The 19,442-nt window shown below is 43.5% G+C and overlaps 1 protein-coding gene across 4 annotated transcripts in view; it reads left to right on the forward strand.

The window, feature by feature from the left end:
* The window catches only part of AKT1 (AKT serine/threonine kinase 1), a 79,168-nt gene that overhangs the window by 58,104 nt on the left and 1,622 nt on the right, over positions 1-19,442 (forward strand). For all 4 annotated transcript variants that reach the window (XM_074542269.1, XM_005483298.4, XM_074542268.1 and 1 more), the window contains 5 exons: positions 175-300; positions 1,568-1,696; positions 6,624-6,838; positions 14,055-14,142; positions 19,042-19,144. In XM_074542269.1, coding sequence (XP_074398370.1) covers positions 175-300; positions 1,568-1,696; positions 6,624-6,838; positions 14,055-14,142; positions 19,042-19,144 — 661 coding nt within the window. The remainder of the gene's footprint in view (positions 1-174; positions 301-1,567; positions 1,697-6,623; positions 6,839-14,054; positions 14,143-19,041; positions 19,145-19,442) is intronic.

Raw genomic sequence — 19,442 nt, forward strand, 5'->3', positions numbered from 1 at the left:
CATAATTATCTAATAATTTAATTTATGATGCTTTTTAACACATTTGGGAACTCAGCTGGGTGAGGGTGGGAAGGGGTTTTCTCTTAGTTAATAGCATCTTCCAAGCAGGATGGCTTGTGAACTGCAAGGCATAATTCAGACACATTTAAAGTTAACAAATTACTGTTCTTGTAGTTGTTTTTCCATCTGTCAAGAGAGCGTGTCTTCTCTGAAGACCGCGCTCGGTTTTATGGGGCTGAGATTGTTTCAGCGCTGGATTACCTGCATTCAGAGAAGAATGTGGTTTATAGAGATTTGAAGGTACGTAGAAAAATCATTTTCAGGCTTTTGGGGTTTGGCTTTTTGTTTGTTGTTAAAAAAAGCAAAAATGATCCTGAACTATTAAGAAATCCTTTCCTGACTGAACTTTATCCAAACTGTTGTTGCAGCTGTTGGGCTGGACTTTACAGGATGTCTAAAGCCTTTGATAGTCCAAGAAGCTGCATAAGGCATTTATTGTGACTCTGGCAGCATTTCAGAGAACATCAAGGGTTACTGGGCTACAGGGGTTTCATTTTCACTTGCCTGCTTATGTTCTGAGAGAAACTTTGCTGGTGCTTCTGCACGGTGGAACATAATCCTGGTCCTAGCAGAGAGATGGAAGTTCACACTGCATGGATGTTGTGCTTCCTGGCAGTGTGCTCACATCATCTTCATAGTAGCTGCTTGCAGTTAGAAAACTGCCTATGCTTCAAGTTTCTCATTTGTTTGGGGAGCACAGAAGGGGAAAAGAAACCCCAACCACCAAGGTATCTCAGGGCAAACAGACTTGAGAAATTCTTGAGGAAAATGCAACAATAGCATTTTCTTTCTTCCTAAGCAGAGTTTTTAGGACAGGATGAAGGGATCCTGATAGTTCATTTAGGGGCAGTATAAAGGAAGCATGCTCTGTAATGTTCTCAGACTATGTCAGAGTAATTTTGGGATCTCTGTCTCCATATCACTGTGATTCCCCTGTAATGCACTTTCTTGATACACTGAGGAAACTGTCCTAATACCTGGGTGACTTTCTCAAAAATTAGAGGCTCAGGTGGGATGAATGCCATGTGCTGAGTAAATGTATATACTGATTCTCATTTAAAGAATCTCTTTGGAAGTGGTTCCTTAACCTTGCATATGATTTCTGTTTTATTTATTTTATGCTATTACTTACTGGTACAGATTATTTAACAAAATCATAGTAAAAGCAGAGATGAAGTTGTGTGAGGGGGAATACTTAATATACTTTCTAAAGAACTGGTGTTCTACTGATGATGATACTGTAGAAGCATAAATGCAATGTTCATGTTCTGCATTCTTTCTGTCTATATGTTTGGTTACCCCAAGACTACAAATTAGTTACTTCATGTTCCCTAAAGAACTGAGCAAAATGTTACCAATGTATATTTACATTTTACATGCTCTGGCTATGATCCCAGTGAGGATGAGGTTCAAAACTGATCTGCAAAATTCATGTCTTTGATTATCCTGCTCAGGATTAGTGTATGTTACAGGTAATCATGTCTTTTAATTTGGCTCTTCTTCACAGTTGGAAAATCTTATGCTGGATAAAGATGGACACATAAAAATAACAGACTTTGGACTATGTAAAGAAGGCATCAAGGATGGAGCAACAATGAAGACTTTCTGTGGCACTCCAGAGTATCTTGCACCAGAGGTATGTTTACGTTGGCTGTTGTGTTAAATTGCCTTCTTTCACGCCTTCCGTGGTAGCAGTAGGAGTACAGAATAATTCCTGTGCCATGATGTGCTCATGCACTAACTGCTGTTATATAATTACACATCCTGAGACTCCTTTATTCATCATGATCTGGAACACATCTTTAGCATAATGATACATGATGATTTTTTGGCGGCGTAGTTTCTTCCACTTGACAGAGTATGTACGTTTTACTGGAACAGTGCTTGTTTCTTGTATCAAATACATAATTTTTAAAAAAGCCCTTTTAATCACTTCAAATATTTCATGATAGATTATCTTTTTTGCAGCTTGCTATGTGTTTTCCTATTTGAAAGGTTATCAGTAGGATTTCACTTGAGAAGTAGAAGTATTGTCCGATTCTTTTACTATTTGAGGGCAGTCAAAGGTGACATGCTTTCAGAAACAGGACAGACCAAGCTGTTTCTGCATTATTTAGCATGGCATGCATTAAAAGTGCTGACTGTTTTATGACTATAAAAGCACAGGATATTTCTCAGTGTTGATTTGAGCATTCCAGTTGCAGAGGAAATAAATCCAGGCAGGGGATCTCAGTTCCCAAACAGTTTTGGGTAATTTTTTTTGTGGAGATTTTACTTTTTCCTTTTCAAGTGCAAAATTCAAACGCATGTTTGCAGGTGTGTTCCTGGAAGCCCTCTGAGTTGTGCACAGAGGTGGTGTTAGGGCTGGGGGTGAGTTGGGGTGGATGAGAAGTGAGGGCAGGTTGTAGGGGATGCGTGCACACTCGTTGCTCTGGGCATGTTCTGAGCTGTGTGGGAGCAAACTCCCGGACTCCTAGGGCAGGAAGCCCGAGCCAAGGTGGGGTGCCTTGTACAAGGGCTGCTTCCCTGCAGTGAGTGGGGCTTTGCTTCCCGTGGCATTTGCATTTCCATCCTGCTCAGAGCACACAGAGAAGTGAGCCTTGGGCTGCCAGCAGGTTATGGATTGTTGCCACAGCTTTCCCCTGAGTTGGGAGACTTGAGCATTGCAGACCTGCCTTGAATTGAACTGTGCAGAAGTAACAAAGATGGGAAACCAGTGTGGAGGAGGAATATTCCTGCTGTGAGCTGATGTCTTTGCTGATCAGTGCTTTTGTGCTCCCTGCTTTCATAGTGGTGGCAGCATGCTCTTGGGTTTTGTTTGGTTTTTGTTGTTTTGGTTTTTTTTAAACTCCCAGCTGCTTTCAAGGGCTTCCAGTCCTTTGTAATAATGAAGAACATGGGCACCTGTCGAAGTAGCTTGCAGCAAAGAGGTGGAGCCAGTCTCATGGTGACTGCCAGCTTTTCCATGGATCACCAGAAGTCTTCAGTGAATCTAAATTGGGGTCCATGCACCACAATTTGAGATTTACTGATGCAGAGAGTAATTAGCAGCATGACAGAGTGTTTATTATTCATAAACATGCCTTTTATTTAAGCTTCCCTCTTAAAATCAATTGCTGAACTTCAGTTTCTCATCAAGGATTTTATGAGGATGCTAAAAATATTTATTGTTTTGGTTTTTCCTAACTTGGAATGTGGAGATTCCCTGTGCAGTTAGTTGGGTTGTTCTTTCTGTTCTGTTACTTGCTATTATTTTTTCTTTTTTAATATTTATGATGAGTTGGCTCATCCAAAAACCCTGAAGGACAAATCCTTTTGATTAACTCAGTTCTCTCCCTTACTTGCAAGTCCCATCTGTGAGTTGGAGTGTTAAATTCTGGGGAGGCTTTTGTCATCTGGCTGATGGCATGCAAAAATCTGGAAATTGTGTGCAAATGATCTTCTGTGCATTTGAGATCATACATCCTTCAAAGCAGGGGTGTCAGTGCTCCTGTCTGCATTTGTAACTCGAGTCCAGCACAGCAGTGTGTCTGTACAGTTGTTGCATCGTTGTTTTTAGGTTCATACTGGAATCTCATGCATGGATGACAGTGACTGAACCATGTCAACTTTGATGTGTCAGATGCATCAATGGCTGTGATGTGTACAGCTGTTCTGCCTTCTCTTTTGAATTCCATCTCACAACAGTCTAGAGCTGCTCGTTAAGAAATTATGATCCCTTAATTTAGGGAAATGACCTTGTTACTTTACTGCTCCCCAGCTATCCAGTGTCTGGCAGTAAATCATGGATGAGTGCAATATTTTTTTGTTACGGTGCAGTTTTGATACTCAAACCATTGCTCTCTTCTACCCAATCACCAATATGATGATATGCTCATTGTGCTAAAGAACTTTGAAGAAATAAGCATTTTATATTCTGTTTACAGTTAATGGAGGTGGAGGAAATCATGATAATTAGTAATCTAGTTTATAATACAGAGCACCAATACATTTTTTAAAGTAACACGTGAAGTGTTTACTGCATTTCAGAAGCACCTGTAATATTAACTACGTGCACAGCAAAGACCTCTGTGGTTTTCTTTTTCTTTCAGTCTTTCCTATTGCATCTCTTGCAGCAGTTTAAAAAACAAAAATACAAATCGGAGGCCGTGTGAGTGTTTTATTTTAGGCGAGCCGAGCGTAGGGGAGTGTGAACAGGAAGCGCTGGTTGAGCGGGGTGACTCAGAGCGGGAACTGCATTGTCACACAAACTCGGTGAGCCCAGGGGAGCCCGGGGCTGCCGTGCCTCGGGGAAGGACGGGCCGGCTCCTGGAGTCCAGAATTGCATTGCCACACAATCCATGAGCCGAGGGGAGCCGTTCCTCGGGAAGGATGGGGCTGGCTCCTGGAATCCAGAATTGCATTGTCACACAACAGTGTGCATGAGGCCAGGGCTGCCGTTCCTCGGGAAGGACGGGCCGGCTCCTGGAATCCAGAATTGCTTTGTCACACAATCCATGAGCCGAGGGCTGCCATGCCTCGGGGAAGAACAGGCCGGCTTCTGGAATCCAGAATTGCATTGTCACACAGTGTGCATGAGCCCAGGGCTGCCGTGCCAGGGCCGGCTCCTGGAGTCCCAGAACTGCAATGTCACACAGTGTCCATGAGCCCAGGGCTGCCGTGCCGGGGCCGGCTCCTGGAATCCAGAATTGCATTGTCACACAGTGTCCATGAGCCCAGGGCTGCCGTGCCTTGGAAAGGACGGGCCGGCTCCTGGAATCCAGAATTGCATTGTCACACAGTGTGCATGAGCCCAGGGCTGCCGTGCCAGGGCCGGCTCCTGGAATCCAGAATTGCATTGTCACACAGTGTCCATGAGCCCAGGGCTGCCGTGCCTTGGAAAGGACGGGCCGGCTCCTGGAATCCAGAATTGCATTGTCACACAGTGTCCATGAGCCCAGGGCTGTCGTTCCTCGGGAAGGACGGGGCCGGCTCCCGGAATCCAGAACTCCGTTGTCACACAATCCATGAGCCCAGGGCTGCCGTGCCGGAGCCGGGAATCCCAGCCGGCGGCAGCTGTGCCGGCCGCTCCTTGGAGGGGGCAGCTGCAGAGCCAGCTGTCGTTTGGTGTGAATCATCCGGCCGGGGATGCTGGAAATAGACCGACGTGGGGTAATCCAATACCTGGCAGCCTTTTGATTTTTACTGCAGGCCCTCTCCCTCGTTCAGATAATTAAGGGGAATAATTAGTGAATAAAGAGAGGCAGAGTGCAAACAGTTGTTATGTGAAGTGCCTCGATGGTGCTTTTTTATGTGCAAAACCTTTAAATCAAGATTTATAAGACGTAAAGATCTTGCTTTTGTTAAACTTGCACTGACTTGGGCTCTTTTACCTTTTTAATTTTGAATGTTAAGTATTCTGAATCTCAGGAATATAAAGCTCACACAGACACTGTCCAGTGAGAAAACAGGATGGTGGTGCAGTTGTGGTTCATGCTCTTGGCAAGAGTAAGCAGCTCAGCGCAGGTCCCTGCAAAGAGCAAAGATGATAACTAAAACCTGAGGACAGGGTTTGGAACATGAGATGTTGGTGTCAGCTACGGACAACTGCGTAGGAGACACAAAGTCTGGAGAAGTCCTGCTAACATCCACTGCACAGGCCACAGAACACTCCCCACTCCCTTCAGCAACCCTCTGTGCACCAGATCAGAAATGCACTGTGGCAGGGCTTTTCTGGAGCAAGCAGGAGAGGTGGAGAGCACTGCTGGGGTCCCAGGTCCCTGCACCAGCTCCTGCTTTGCTAGGTGGAAGTACCCAGGGGAAGGGAAGAATGAACTGTGCTGGGCTCCTTTTGCTGCGAGACCTGGCAGAAATCCACCCCACTGACTGTTCCTGTGTTTGCAGCCCTCTGGGCAGAGGCAGGAGAGCCTTTGGAGCGGGGCAAAGGGTTGGAGGGGAAACGTTTCCAGGCAATTTGGCTGCCATTTTACAGCCTGAGAGCTGGTCAAATGTTAAAAGTGTTGTTCTGGATTTTAGTGTTTAGTCATTGAGTATTTGTGGGTGGTCTTTTAGGATGTGCAAAGCCACAACTTTGGGGTGCAGGTTGATAAGAAGATGATGGATATGTTTGGCTTTTTGCTTGTGAAAGAACAGGTTCATGGCTTTTTCTCCATGTACTGGCTCCTTGGTGGGTTGGGGTTTTTCTAAAAACTTGGATCCCATTTGGAACAGTTTGTGATGAATAAGTGAGAGTTTAACAGCTAGCTCTGTAATGTGAGAACAGTTCTTGGCCTTTGGACTTTCAAAGGTTGTGCTTATCATGAGTGTAATGTGAGGGAGGATGGGAGAAGGAAGACAAGGAAGCTGCTGTGACACTCCTGCTGCCTCCTTTTCCCCCCTCTGCTCACTCAGGGTGGTGAGCATGGATGCCAGTTCTTTTCACATGGTTCTTCTGCAAATACTCTGCTGTTAGAAATGGCTGTGTTATCAAAGATGGACTTGCTGGGGTAAATTTTGCTTCTTGAGTACTGTGTTCATGCCTGGTGTGGGAGTATCTTCTAAAGCCTTTTCCTTGCAATCTGCAGGTTCTGGAGGATAATGACTACGGCCGTGCAGTGGACTGGTGGGGATTAGGAGTTGTGATGTATGAAATGATGTGTGGACGGCTCCCTTTCTACAATCAGGACCACGAAAAGCTCTTTGAACTCATCCTGATGGAGGAGATCAGATTTCCACGCACATTGTCACCTGAAGCAAAATCCCTCTTGTCAGGCTTGCTGAAGAAAGACCCTAAGCAAAGGTGAGGCTGTGCTTAATAGTTGCACTTTTTAAAGGTATTTGAGACAAAATCGTCATTTAATTTTTAATCTATTCAAATTGGTTATCCAGCAAGATGCAGCAAGTGGATGTGCTCATTTATTTTTGACTTTTTAAATGAGCTGACAGTGTAAATAGTGACACAAAGCAGCTTTGGTGCTGAACTTCAGAGTATGGTGGCTGCCATTAAAGTAAAACTATAGCCTGGGAAAAGCAAGTTAACCCTACCTTTGGCTGCTGTGATGCTCTACACCAAATGTTTTTGCCTTCTGTTGCAGTTGAGGCTGCTGTCTCTTTCCTGAATTTTTGTCTAGATCTGTGCCAGTGGTTTAGCATCCTGCTTTGGACAGTAGGTGGTGGTGTTTGTACCATGTTTGTAGTGGAATTTATACCATGCTCAATTGACTTTTCCTGCTTCCTCCTTTTATTTTTGTTTTTCTTTTATTGCTGTATTTTTTAAAAAGTAACCCTTGATTTAAAAACAGAAAAAAAAAAAAAAAAACCATAAAAAAAGCCCCTAATGGCTAACAAACAAAAAATGGAACAAGATCCAAAAAGGATGTTGACCTTCACAGAGATAAACATCAGTTTAAAAACCTGCCATCTTGTCAACCCAGACATTTTTAAAACAAATAATATTGTGACTCTGCCCCTGATCTCCTGTCCTGAACCTTCCACTGTTAATAATGCCCCACATAGGAAACCTTTCATGTGAGGTGCAAGCAGGGAATTCTGGTTTACTTTCTGGTGTTTGTTTAGTCTCCATGCTTGTGTGTGCACATAGCAGGAAAATGGGATTTGCCACTACCTGGATACTTGTAGAAGGATTTCTGTCATCACTGTGGGCTATTTCCTTCACTGTTTTTTGATGGAAAATCCTATTGGGAGGTCTCATAATGCAAATGCACAGTTTTTAATGTTGGAGGATTCATGTTGGTGGTGCTGTGGGGAACGTGGCCAGCCCTGTGCACGGTGGCAACAGCTGCAGCCCCTCCTGAACCCAGTGCCTGTGAGGGGACCTCCAGGAGGAGGTTGTGTAATTGATGAGCAGCCCCCAGGCTCTGCTCTGCTCTGCAGCCCCTGCCAACAGCATTCCTGTCCAGTAAAGCACTGGGTTAAATGCAATTGTGACCCTTTCATAGCTTACTCAGGTGGGGCCTTTCAATCACTGGGAACACAGGCAGCATCTGCTGCAGTTTGTTCTTAAAGGAGCATCTCTGATGAACCAAAATGCAATTTGTTTACAAACAAAGAATGCCCACTCATTTCTAATTACAAGATTTTCCCAATGCCAATAATTACTCCACAATATGCTCACTTCATACAAATAGCCACTTCTTCACATGGATCTTCTGCAGGCTTGGAAGCAGTGCTGCTCTGATCTGGTGGACAGATGATTTTCATGCTGCTGATAGAAATAACTGTTGACTAGACAAGCCTGCACACATGCCTTATTGTAATTATGCCTAATTACACTGGTGCTTCCCAAGCTTTTTTGGATCTTGGACTGTTCTTAAGTACTGGTTTTCCCCCAGTCACTGTTCCCATAACTTTTTACCTGAAGTTTTAGTTCAGCAAATCCAAGTGCACTTTGTGACATTTCAGGCAGCATGGAGAACTGATCTGGAAGCACTGGAGGTAGAAGTCCTGCATCCTGCCCTTGTAGTGTTATGTTCTTTTTTCTGGGTGGTCTGGGTGCTGGGGAGGATGCCTGGCATAATTGGTAGTTGACTCACAGTGTGCTCATGGAGCCATATGGACAAAAAACAGCCAGAGAGCTACTGAAATACATTCACTGAAAAGTTATGTAATGTGTGATAGTCTGTGCTTTGGGGAGCCACTGTGTAATTCAGCAGAAATGCCCTCTGGTGCCAGTGGTGGACAGAAGTTGGTGTCACTGTAATGTTTGTGGCAGAAAGCGTCAGAATTGGCAGCATAGCTTTGTGTGAACTTCAGAGTGAGATGGAGGAGGCAGCCAAAACCATGGGAAAAAGGAAACTGAGAGATGTTGTCACTTCCCCTGAAATCATCAAAAAAACCTGACCAACCCAACAATAAAGGTTGATACAATGAAGCTTAGTGCCAAGGATACTTTAGGTTAAATATCAGGGAGCTAAGTAATTGTGATCTCTGTCAGTGAATTAAATCTTAAAAATGACCTGTTGCACCTGAGCTGGATATACTGAAGCAGGGTTAGCACACTCTGTTCAGTAATACCAGTTCAGTCTCAAACTCCCAGGCATATGGAGAAAATGTGAAGAACAATAAATTGCATTCTGCTTTTAATCATGGCTGTTTTCTAAATTTGGTCATATGAAATCCATTTTGTAAGAGAAAAGGAATTTTGAATTTTCTTTTGGGATTGATAGAAGTTTATTAATCTTGTAATGTGAGCCCTAATTTTCCTAAGAAGGAAAAAATCTATTCTGTAAATATTTCCTGTTAATGTGACCTGAAATTCCCCTTTGCTGCTTTGTGACATGGATCAAGTGAAAGAAGGTAATCAGAGCATATTTTCATACATGAAACAACAAATTTTTTACCTTTTATTGTTCTTCCTGTGGCTGTGGAGACTGCAACCTGTGCAAGTGGGCATGGCTCAGAGCACCCTGTGTAAGCAGGCTAAGTTTAGATGGGTGGGTAGGTTTACAATCAGTGTCTTGCAAGCTCTGAATCTTGGCAGGTTTTTAACTTGAGAGAACTTGAGGGTGGTTTAATCTGAAGTGCCTTAGTTCCTTGTCATGGGCCAGGGTTGTTCAGCCTCTCTCAGATGGGGTTTGTCACAGGCTGCTTCACCTGCCTCTGGTGCTGTTGGACCTTTCCATTCAGCGGGAATGAGAGGAAGATGATGCAGCATTTCAAAAACACCTGTTCAAAACATCTGATGCTTTCAAAGAGTTGTAGTTGTGGCTTTGGAGAGCTGAAGCTGCTCCCTGGGACCTGGTGGTCAATTCTTGCAGTCACCTGGAGATCTGGTACTTCATTCTTCCCTGGCCATGAGGGTTCTTTCCATATCCAATGAATGTTTGGTCACAGGGAATGTCAGAGTCGATCAAGCCCTTACTTGTATAACTCCTTGGTTTTTTCCCTAGTGAAAGGAGGAGATTTGTAGAGATTTGTGTGTCTGTGTCCTCTCTGCTGCTCTGCCACAGGAAGCTTAGGTGGCTCTTGAGCACCCTTGCTCTCAGGCACAGGGAGGTCTGCAGCCCTCACAGACACTGCTGGTGTTGGAAGAGTTAGAGGTGACACTCGTGGGGACTTCAGAGGCCTGGAGGGACTTCAGCAGAAGGAGGTAACCTTGAGGAGCTGGTCCTCTTGGACAGCACACTTGGGTGCCTTGTGGACATGCAGAGTTTTGGAGCCACACGTGACAGGTGACTTGTGTTTGTTCTGAAATGTGTGTGCCTTGAGTAAGAAAGGGCTTCTGTCTCCAGACAGCTTCAGGGTCTTGTGTATCAGCTGAAGTGCAAAATGCTCGTGTCTTCATGTTTCACCAGGTGCTTTGAGACAGGCTGAGATTTAGCTGTTGTGTAGGATAATTTTAGTCTAAATCAGTTCTGTCCGCAGTGATTTGGACAAACTCAAACAGTTCTCCCACAGAGATCTAAATTGAAGCTGAGAAAAACATAAAAGGCAAGTTTACAGGATTTTTTTCTCCCAGCTTTCCAGAAATTACTATTTTAGAGACTTTCCAAGCTTCACCAACCTCAAACTTGACTCCTCTTGATTACTGATGTGAAGAGCTTTTCAGTGCTTTTTGGATCTACCATGTTTGTGTCACATGCATGTAGTTCATGAAGAACTGGGGAAGTAAAGCTCAGCAAAGAGCTGGGAGTTAGCATTAGGCTTTCCAAAAGTTTTAATCTCTGAGCAGCAAAGCACCCAAAGACTCTGTGTACAGGGCTTTGGGAAGATTGTGGCCTTTTCCTTCCAAATATGGAGTCTTCCAATCATGCTGTTCTCAAAGCCAAAGACAGCTTCTCTGTGCTGATAGTCACTGGAAACTGATGTGGATAGAGCTCCCAAATCCTTCCTGTGGCTGTTAGAGGCCTCTGAAGGTAAGGGCCATAGTAAAATAAACTACGGGTGTCCATCCTGACTGTATCAGAGGAGGAGAAGTAGGAATCTCTGTGCTTGGAGCTGGTGAACACCAACAGCCTTTGCTGGGCTGTTGTTCTTGAGCCTGGAGGAGATGTTTGTGCCATGGTAGAATCAGGTTTGGGGGCAGGGCTGACTCAGAGAAATCATGTGAAGACAGGGCTGGAAAACCAGAAGTGTGCAGGTTTCTTTTTAAAGAGCTGGGAATGGACTTGGGAGCTGAGCACTGTTTACAAGTAAGTGGGCAAGTGGAGATACATTATTTTTCGTGTGATTCACTAATTGTAATCTTCCTGTGTGTTTTCAGACTATATTTATATATATGTGTGTGTTAAAAATACAGTACAGCAAGTTTTAAAATTTATTTTTATATGATGTATCTGTGGAATGATGGCTGGCTGCCCTCAGTTTATGGAGCACAGACGTTTGTCATTAAATGGTTAAAGGGACTTAAAAGCAATATGCAATTTCATAAAAATTTAAAATGTGAAAATCATTTCATTTTAATATTGATGTTGCACTTTATTAATAATTTTCACTTTTGGATTTAACTAAAATAAGAAAGTCTCTCAAGTGTAGATAGAAGTTGAATGAATTACCAGAATTGTTTGGTGGTCAGGTTTTGAGGGGTGTTTTTTCTTGTTTTTCTCTAAATTGATTTTGGCTTCTGTACTTTCTGTTCTATTTCTTTATATACTGTAAATTTCTGTAGCTTTTGCTTTTCAAGTCCTGTATATACTATTTTTGATTCTGTCTGAGGACTTACATGTGCAGAATTTAACTTTATTATCCAGGAACCTCTTCAGAGCTCTTATTTCTGCTGCATTTTACTTTATTTATTGCATGTCCCTATGAAAGATAAACCTGCTGCTCTTTACATTCTCACTGGTGCCTAACCATGATTTTTGTGTTAGTTGCCAATTTAATTGTGTTGTCCTTGAGATGGACCTTTTGTAATAATTCTAGAAAACAAAACTGTATTTTGGAATAAATCCATATCCAAAATACGAGGTTTCTGTTGTTTCACCATTCACTTTGACTGGATTTGTGTCATTTTTAAAAGGTAAGTAAAACATCTGGAGTCTTTCTTGGCATTTCCCTGAATATGTGTTTGCCCTTCATGGAACACAGGCTCGCATTAGATAACATATTCTGCAAAGCACTTGTACATGGCTGCAGCCAGCCAGCCTTGCTGCCTGCTTCTGCAGAGCACATTCAGGTGCTTCTTAGCTCAGAGTCACTGCTGAGCTCCTGTGCAGTCTGTGGACATCTGTGGATGAAGAGGATTGACTCCACCCTCTCCATCAGCCATCATCATCGTGCTGTGGAAGCAACAAGGAGTCTGGCAGAGCCTTGGCAAAGCCACTGCACCTGGAGGGAACCAGCCGAGAGATGATTACTCACAGAGTTTGTTTCTGTTCCCAGGCTGCCCTGGAGTTTGTCTCTGTTCCAGGCTGCTCTGCAGCTGTACAAAGTGCTGCCAGGCAGATGGGAGAGCTCTCATCCAGCTTGCTTTGGCCCCTGGGGCTCTGGGTGGACTTGGGTTGGTCTTAGAGCTCACCTGGGGAGGAGAGAGTCCCCCAGGTACTGGGAGGCAGGGGAGCTGTTCCACTGCACATTTCCAGAAGGATGATGGGGAGCCAACCCCTTAGGTTACTGTGGCACTGGGATGGAAGAGGGCAAGGAAGCAAGCACAGCCCCTGGACTGTCAGGCCCCTGTGCTGCTGGGTGTCCCTGGTACAGCTGTGACCTCTGCCAGTTTGCCTTCTCTGAGATGGTGCTGGGGCATGGTTGAGGGCTTGAGTGCCTCAGGATCCAATCCCAGTGAGCACTGAGAACAAAGTGACACAGTCCTTGACTTTTCCATGCTGAGCTGTCCCAACAGCATTGTGCTTTCATGCTGCATTCCAGAGCATGCAATGTAAAAATACCACTTCAATGGGTTTTAGTACAGCCTTCATATTTTCTCTGATATTTTGAACCAAACCCCTCCCCTCTATCCCCAGATAATCATGAGCTGGGGCATGGTGTTACCACAGGTGGCCCAGAGGACATTCAGGGCCAGATGTTGTGCACAATGGATGAGGCCTGGCCAGGTGTTGGCTCCGGGCCCAGAGAACAGCCCTTGTCCCTGATGTCTGTAACAGTATAACTCTAGCCTGGGTCTTGTAGAGTCATTGCTTCAAGCTCTGGAAATGGGGTCAGTATCTCAGCCTGCCAGTGGCACCAGGCATGGGAGAACAGGCAGATCCTAGAGATCAGCCTGGGTGAGCATGGTAACACCTGAGCATTGTTTTAACCCTGTTACCTGAGTCTCCTGCTGATGACCCAGTATCTGTTTTATTCTCTTAGTGCCTCCTTTGCTTGCAGATGTGGTTCAGTCTTTTAGAGAACATTTTAACCTCCACAGCAAAATTTAAGCATCAGTTAGCTCAACATTGCAGCAAAACTGATTGCATCTATAAGCTGTGTGGACAGTTTTATTTTGGAATAAAAGTGCTTTATCTTGATATACCTCAAGTCAATAAAACACCCTTTGTGCTTTCCTGAAGCCAAGGAAGAGGAAAGATTTGCATATGCTGTGATATTATCACTGCAGTTGTCAACTGTTTTCTTTAATGGAAATTTAAATCAGGTTGCATAAATCAGTTTGCCTTAAAAAGCCTGGTCTCTCTTTCAACTTCAAATTCAGTTTTACTGCTGCCATCACTGTGCTCTAGGAGACTGTAAGGGGTAGTTGCATGTTAATGTAGAGAGAAGGATTTGTGGCTCAGACCTTTTACTTTACATGATCTGCTGTGGTCCCCAGGACAGCATCATTCCTGAAGGACAGTTTTTTGGAACTGTGGTTATTGTTTTTTCTTTGTCTAAGAGACATTTTTTTCTAATTCTGTTTGTTAGCCTGTTTTTAAATCTTGTAGTGGAACTATGTTGAAACCTAAAATAGGCCTTGCACAAAAAACCAAACACACAGCAAATGCTAGAACTGCTCCCAAATGCATTATATAAACTCCAAATTTCTTCAGTACACTGCAATAAAAATTGTATTAGCAAAAAATAACTGTACTCAAACATTTAATTACTTATTTTGCCTCCTACAGGTTAGGTGGTGGTCCTGATGATGCCAAGGAGATTATGCAGCACAAATTCTTTGCTGGCATTGTTTGGCAAGATGTATACGAGAAAAAGGTATTTATACAACTGTTCTCCCAAGGTGAATTGTAACTGTGGATGTATCAAATGTTTCAAATTTTGTTGCTCTCGAAAGGTACACAGAAACCCTCCACAGAAAAGGTTTGTAGGTGTTTTTAGCAACAGCTTAAAATACTGTGATCAGATTACTTCTGGATTTTTATTTTGCAGTGATAGGAGTATCTTTTAATGAGATACGTGGTTTTATGGCTCAATAAATAGGATGTAATCAAAATAGCTTCCAAATTTAGGGAGTATATAAGCTTTTAAAATGGCTTTTTCTATCAACTATTGCTGCCATTTCTTGCTGTTGACTGAAGCATCCCTTGCAAGCCCAGAGTTGCTGCTGGTTCCTGAGCATCTGAAGCCAAACTTCCTATTGGGAGTAGTAGAAGATGGGCTCTTCTTTCCCACTGCACTTTTCTTGCCTTTTCAATCTAATGTCAGCATTCAAGACAAGTCCAAAGACTGGACTTTCATCGATCCAAGCCTAATGCTATTTTTTGTGTGTGACAAAGGACTGATATGACGTGTCTTCAGTTGGTGGTATTTCTCATGGGTTTTCTTTGAGACCCACTGGGTTTGTTGGCTTTTCAGTGGGAGCTGAAGTCAAAGAGCCCAGCCCTTCCTGTAAGAATGTGTTTCATGAGTTGTCTGTGCCTCACTGCCCCTTCTTCTCAGATAACTCTTTCACACCTCCAAGATGCCCTGCTCTGTGCTCTAAGGGTGGTGTGCTGTTGTCCTCTCACGTTCAATTCTCAGCAGTCACATTCTCGTAACTCTCATGAAATGCAGCCAAACGTGCATCTGCTGATTCAAGGCTCCCATCTACTGGTGCCACATGATCTCACTGAATCCCAGCCTTGCCTGATTTCCCTCCTTCCCCCAGCAGTCCCTTGTGGTATCAGATCTCATTTGATCTCTAAATGCAATTTGGTTGTCCCTTCAGTTGGTGGGAGCAGGTAAGAAACTTGGCAGAAACTGAGTTCCCATTGGAGCACTGTCCAGTGCCTCTATACTGCTACAGAGAGGGCTCTATTTCCTTCTCTTCTTTCACTTCCTCACAGATCTGTGTGGCTAAAAGAACTGAGAAATCATAAAACAAGTTTTTGTGCCTTGAAAGTGTGGATAAGACATTAAGACCTCAGTCCTTTCAGAGCATCCCTTGAGGGAGAGCTGCATGCAGTCATGAGGGCAGGAGAGAGTTCTGTGGAGTTTATTCAGTATAACATGAAAAGAAGATCTGAATTCTTATTTTAAACAGGAAGTTGTCCCCATTTTCACCCAGCTGACAAACTGAATTCTTGAGAGTTTGCACATTTTTTGCAGTTTAAGGTAAAAAGCTGACAGTGGGGCTCAAATATTTTGAGTAATTTGTCATTTGGTAGTAGTCCCAGTTCCCTGAACAGAAGAGAAATCACACAAACTGGAGACAATGTTTTATTTATCTACAGGACTGAGAAAGCCTTCATAAATTGTTCCATAGTGGTAAGGATTCTGAAAACTTATCAGGAAATTCCAAATACTTGCATCTTTTAGAGAAAACTGTGTGCTGATTGAGACTATTCCTGACCTTGGCATATCCAAGTAGTCCAGATCCTGGCTTTGCTTGTGTCCCATTGGTGTTTGCATCTGAGGCAGGCACTCTGTGCAAATGGAAAGCCTGTGAGTAGATGCCACCTACATTCTGGTGGTCCAAAGGGGGCCTTGCAGCATTTACCTGAAGTGCAGTCCTGTGGATTAAAGCTGCATTTTGTCAGCTGCTGAGAGCTGTTTGTGTGCTAAGCCTGGTTCCCCACCATCTCCAGTAATGCTGGGTATGTGTATGAGTATGGGCTTGGGTAATCCAGAACATTTGCTTTGTAATTAAGCTTTTTGCAAACATAGCCTTGCTTTAAATTACAAGGAGCTTTGAATAACTGGGGTTGTCCCCCAGATTTAAAATGTTTATTAGGCTCACTTGGAAGAGTGCTGTCTGTCTCTGGTGCAGAGAAACGTGCAGTTTAATTTGCAGTATTTTGCCCACCCACAAGCAAAACATACTCAGAGATTTGAATCACATGGGGATTTTTTTCAGGTCTCTTTTCTCTCTTAAACCAGCATGAGCCTGTGGGTACCAATGCAGGTCTGCAGCCGTGGGAGGCTACAGGTGGCACCTCCCTGCCAGTTGAACTGCAGAGCTCTTGCAGTGACAGCTTCCCAGTAAAGTGACATATTTGCTTGTTAAAGGCAGCGTTGGAGCTTTCTGCAGCTTCCCCTCTGTTTCCAGCTTAGCGCTCAGAATTTGACAGCGAGGGGGAAAAGATGTCTTGTGGGTGCATCATAATCTGTCTCAAATTGCTTTTAACAGATACTAAAATAAAAAGGAAAATGATCCAGGCAGTGCTAGCCCATTCCACATGTGTGTTGGCTTGGGATTGCTACTTTGAGTGGCTCCAATGTGCTCAGTTCAGGTGGCTGCTGCAGTGCCCAAGCCCTAAATCACCCCGAGCTGTGCACAGCAATGAGAGCAACTGGGGCACTGTGAGTGCCAAAACCACCATTAGCTTAAAAGGACAGATAGAGCTTCACACACACACATGCACAGCCTGTCAAAGCCAGGGCTGCTTTGGGAAGTAGGCAGAAGCTGCTGCAAGGAGAGAGAGGGAATAGAGTTATATGAGGAATCTTCCTGCTCCACGGGGCTTTTATATGTAATATGTTGGTGTGATTTGATTGAGAAGTGTTATTAACATTATAATGTAAAGCATTCCTTCTTCAATAGCTTCAGGGGACTGCAAGGCTCAGAGTAACTCCTGACTTTGGGATATCCTATTTCCTGTTCCTTTTTAAATTCATTACATAAAGACAACTTCTGAGGATCTAATATTTTTTTGTAAGGGTAATGTACCCAGCTCCTTTAAGCCGTTCTTGGGCACAGAGAATTGTGAGTAACTGGGAAAAAAAGATGCTGAATATATACTATAATTGGGCTCTCTTATAATGATCAGAGCTTTTATGCTTCTAAATTTTTAAGGATTGATTTTAAACAGTAATTGTTTCTTTGTATGTGGGAGCGTTGCCATATGTATACATTACATTTCTTACTGTCTTCACATTGAAAATGAATGCATTTGATTGGATTGCTGTTTGTAAGACAGGACACTGTTAGGTGCTCTCAAAAGAGATCAGAAAGACCATCCTGGTGATAGGGAGCTTGAAAGTTGACAAACAAATGATTCTTCACGTCCAAGCAGGAGATAGGAGTTGGAGGTGGGGAAGAGGTGTTTTGTGTGTTCCAAGATTTGCTGATGTTTTCCAAGTGGTGATTTCTGTTGGCGTCGTTCTTGTTTGTACAAATGCAGGAGTGCATGTCTGGGGTCACTGCATAATTCCAGTTGGAGCAATTTACCATCTACCTTGCTAAACCTCTCCCTGCAGTTTTGGATTGGAAGCTTGAGGCTTCCTCAGTCATGCTCCTGAATTGCTGCCCGGTGTCGCTGTGCGCTATTAAAAGGTGGCCACTCATAACCCCGGTGGTGGGCGAGCAGGATCCCAGCCCTGTGCACATCCTGGTTCTGCCCCCATGCAGGGGAAGGTGGGCAGGGTCTGAATCCTTCTCCAGTGCCCTCCAGAGCTGTCCACGTTCCAAGTGTGTGCATCTGTATGCAGCCAGCTCCCCATCCCGCCTCCCCGGCGCGCTCCTCCTCCAGCCCCAGCCGGGCAGCTCCGCTCCATCTGGAGCTGCTCTCGCCAGAGCTTGCCTAGGTACACATGGATGATTTCCAGCCTGTCTGCCTGAGTTTCAGGAATAAACCCCAACAAGCGCAGCTCCTGGTGTAGCAAGAGGAGGATGTTCACTGCTGACTGGGCTCAGGTTTTTGTAAGCACTCCAGGTTTTTGAAGTTCAGAGTTGACATCAAACTGCTTTTGGGGACTGTGGTATTTTTGGGGTCCTCCACGGCAGGAAGGAATGATGAACCTGATTCCATGTTCTTAGAAGGCTAATTTATTATTATATTATATTATATTATATTATACTATACTATACTATACTATACTAAAACTATACTAAAGAACAGAGAAAGGATACTTACAGAAGGCTTAACAAGATACTAGTTAAAACCCCATGACTTTCTCCGGAGTCCTGACACAGCCTGACTGTGATTGGTGATTTAAGTCAAAGCAATTCACAAGTTGGATAAACAATCTCCAACCACATTCCAAAGCAGCAAAACACAGGAGAAGCAAATGAGATAATAATGTTTTCCTTTTTCTCTGAGGCTTCTCAGCTTCCCAGGAGAAGAAGTCCTGGTGAAGGGATTTTTCCAGAAAATACGACAGTGACGGGGGACCAGGAATATTAAAGCTTAGTGTTGCTGCTGCCTTGGCCTAGGTTCTGCTGGGTTGGTCACACCTCCAGTGTGAGCTGCATGGGCACAGTAGCACTGTAGCTGAAACTTCTTGGTGAATGTTACAACCTTTGTAGTGATACACAGGATTAGCTGATAAGTTTTATATCACTAAGCATCTTTCTTAATCATTTTCATCATCCTTAAGCATAAATCTGACTAAATGAGGTTGACAATTTCCATATAATGAGGTGGGGAACTAGTATGTGTTGTTATTTTTAAACACTGGTCATCATGTTGTTACTTAAAGAAATGTTAGGATTCTAAGTTTTCTTTGTGCAGTTAAATCGTAGAGGGAAAAAATGCCTTAAATGTCCTAAATAGTAAGTGCACACCTAAGGTAAGTATTTTTACTATATATGCTTCCTTTGTGAGCTGGTGTTTTTTAGACATTTTAGGAAGATAGAAAAAGGCACTGTAGCTTATAACTGTGTCAAATTCTACTTGTTTCAAACACCACTGCAAGAACCTGTAAAAATGGACACTTTTCTTTTCTTTCCCTTAGCTTGTACCTCCATTCAAGCCACAGGTTACATCTGAAACAGATACAAGATACTTTGATGAAGAATTTACAGCACAGATGATAACAATCACTCCTCCTGACCAAGGTAAAGTTTTTCCAAATGTTTCCCACTGTGTTCTCCACACCACCAGAAATAATTTGCTGTGATGGCTCTCTTCTGCCCATTTAAAAAAGTGTCAGTTTAAACTTGAGGGTTTTCCATATGTATTTGACCAGGAAGTTGGTAAAATGAAAAACCTGCTTAATAAGTGTGAAATTATTTGTACTGTGGTCTTTTCCAAATTTGCACACTCCCACTGGAAATCAGTGATACAAATGTTTGGCTCATGTCCATATCCACACACACTGTGTATATGCAAGCAGTCAGTTGAGTATGGGCTAAT

The sequence above is a fragment of the Zonotrichia albicollis genome, chromosome 6 (genome assembly GCF_047830755.1).
Source record: "Zonotrichia albicollis isolate bZonAlb1 chromosome 6, bZonAlb1.hap1, whole genome shotgun sequence".
Classification (NCBI taxonomy): Eukaryota; Metazoa; Chordata; class Aves; order Passeriformes; family Passerellidae; genus Zonotrichia; species Zonotrichia albicollis.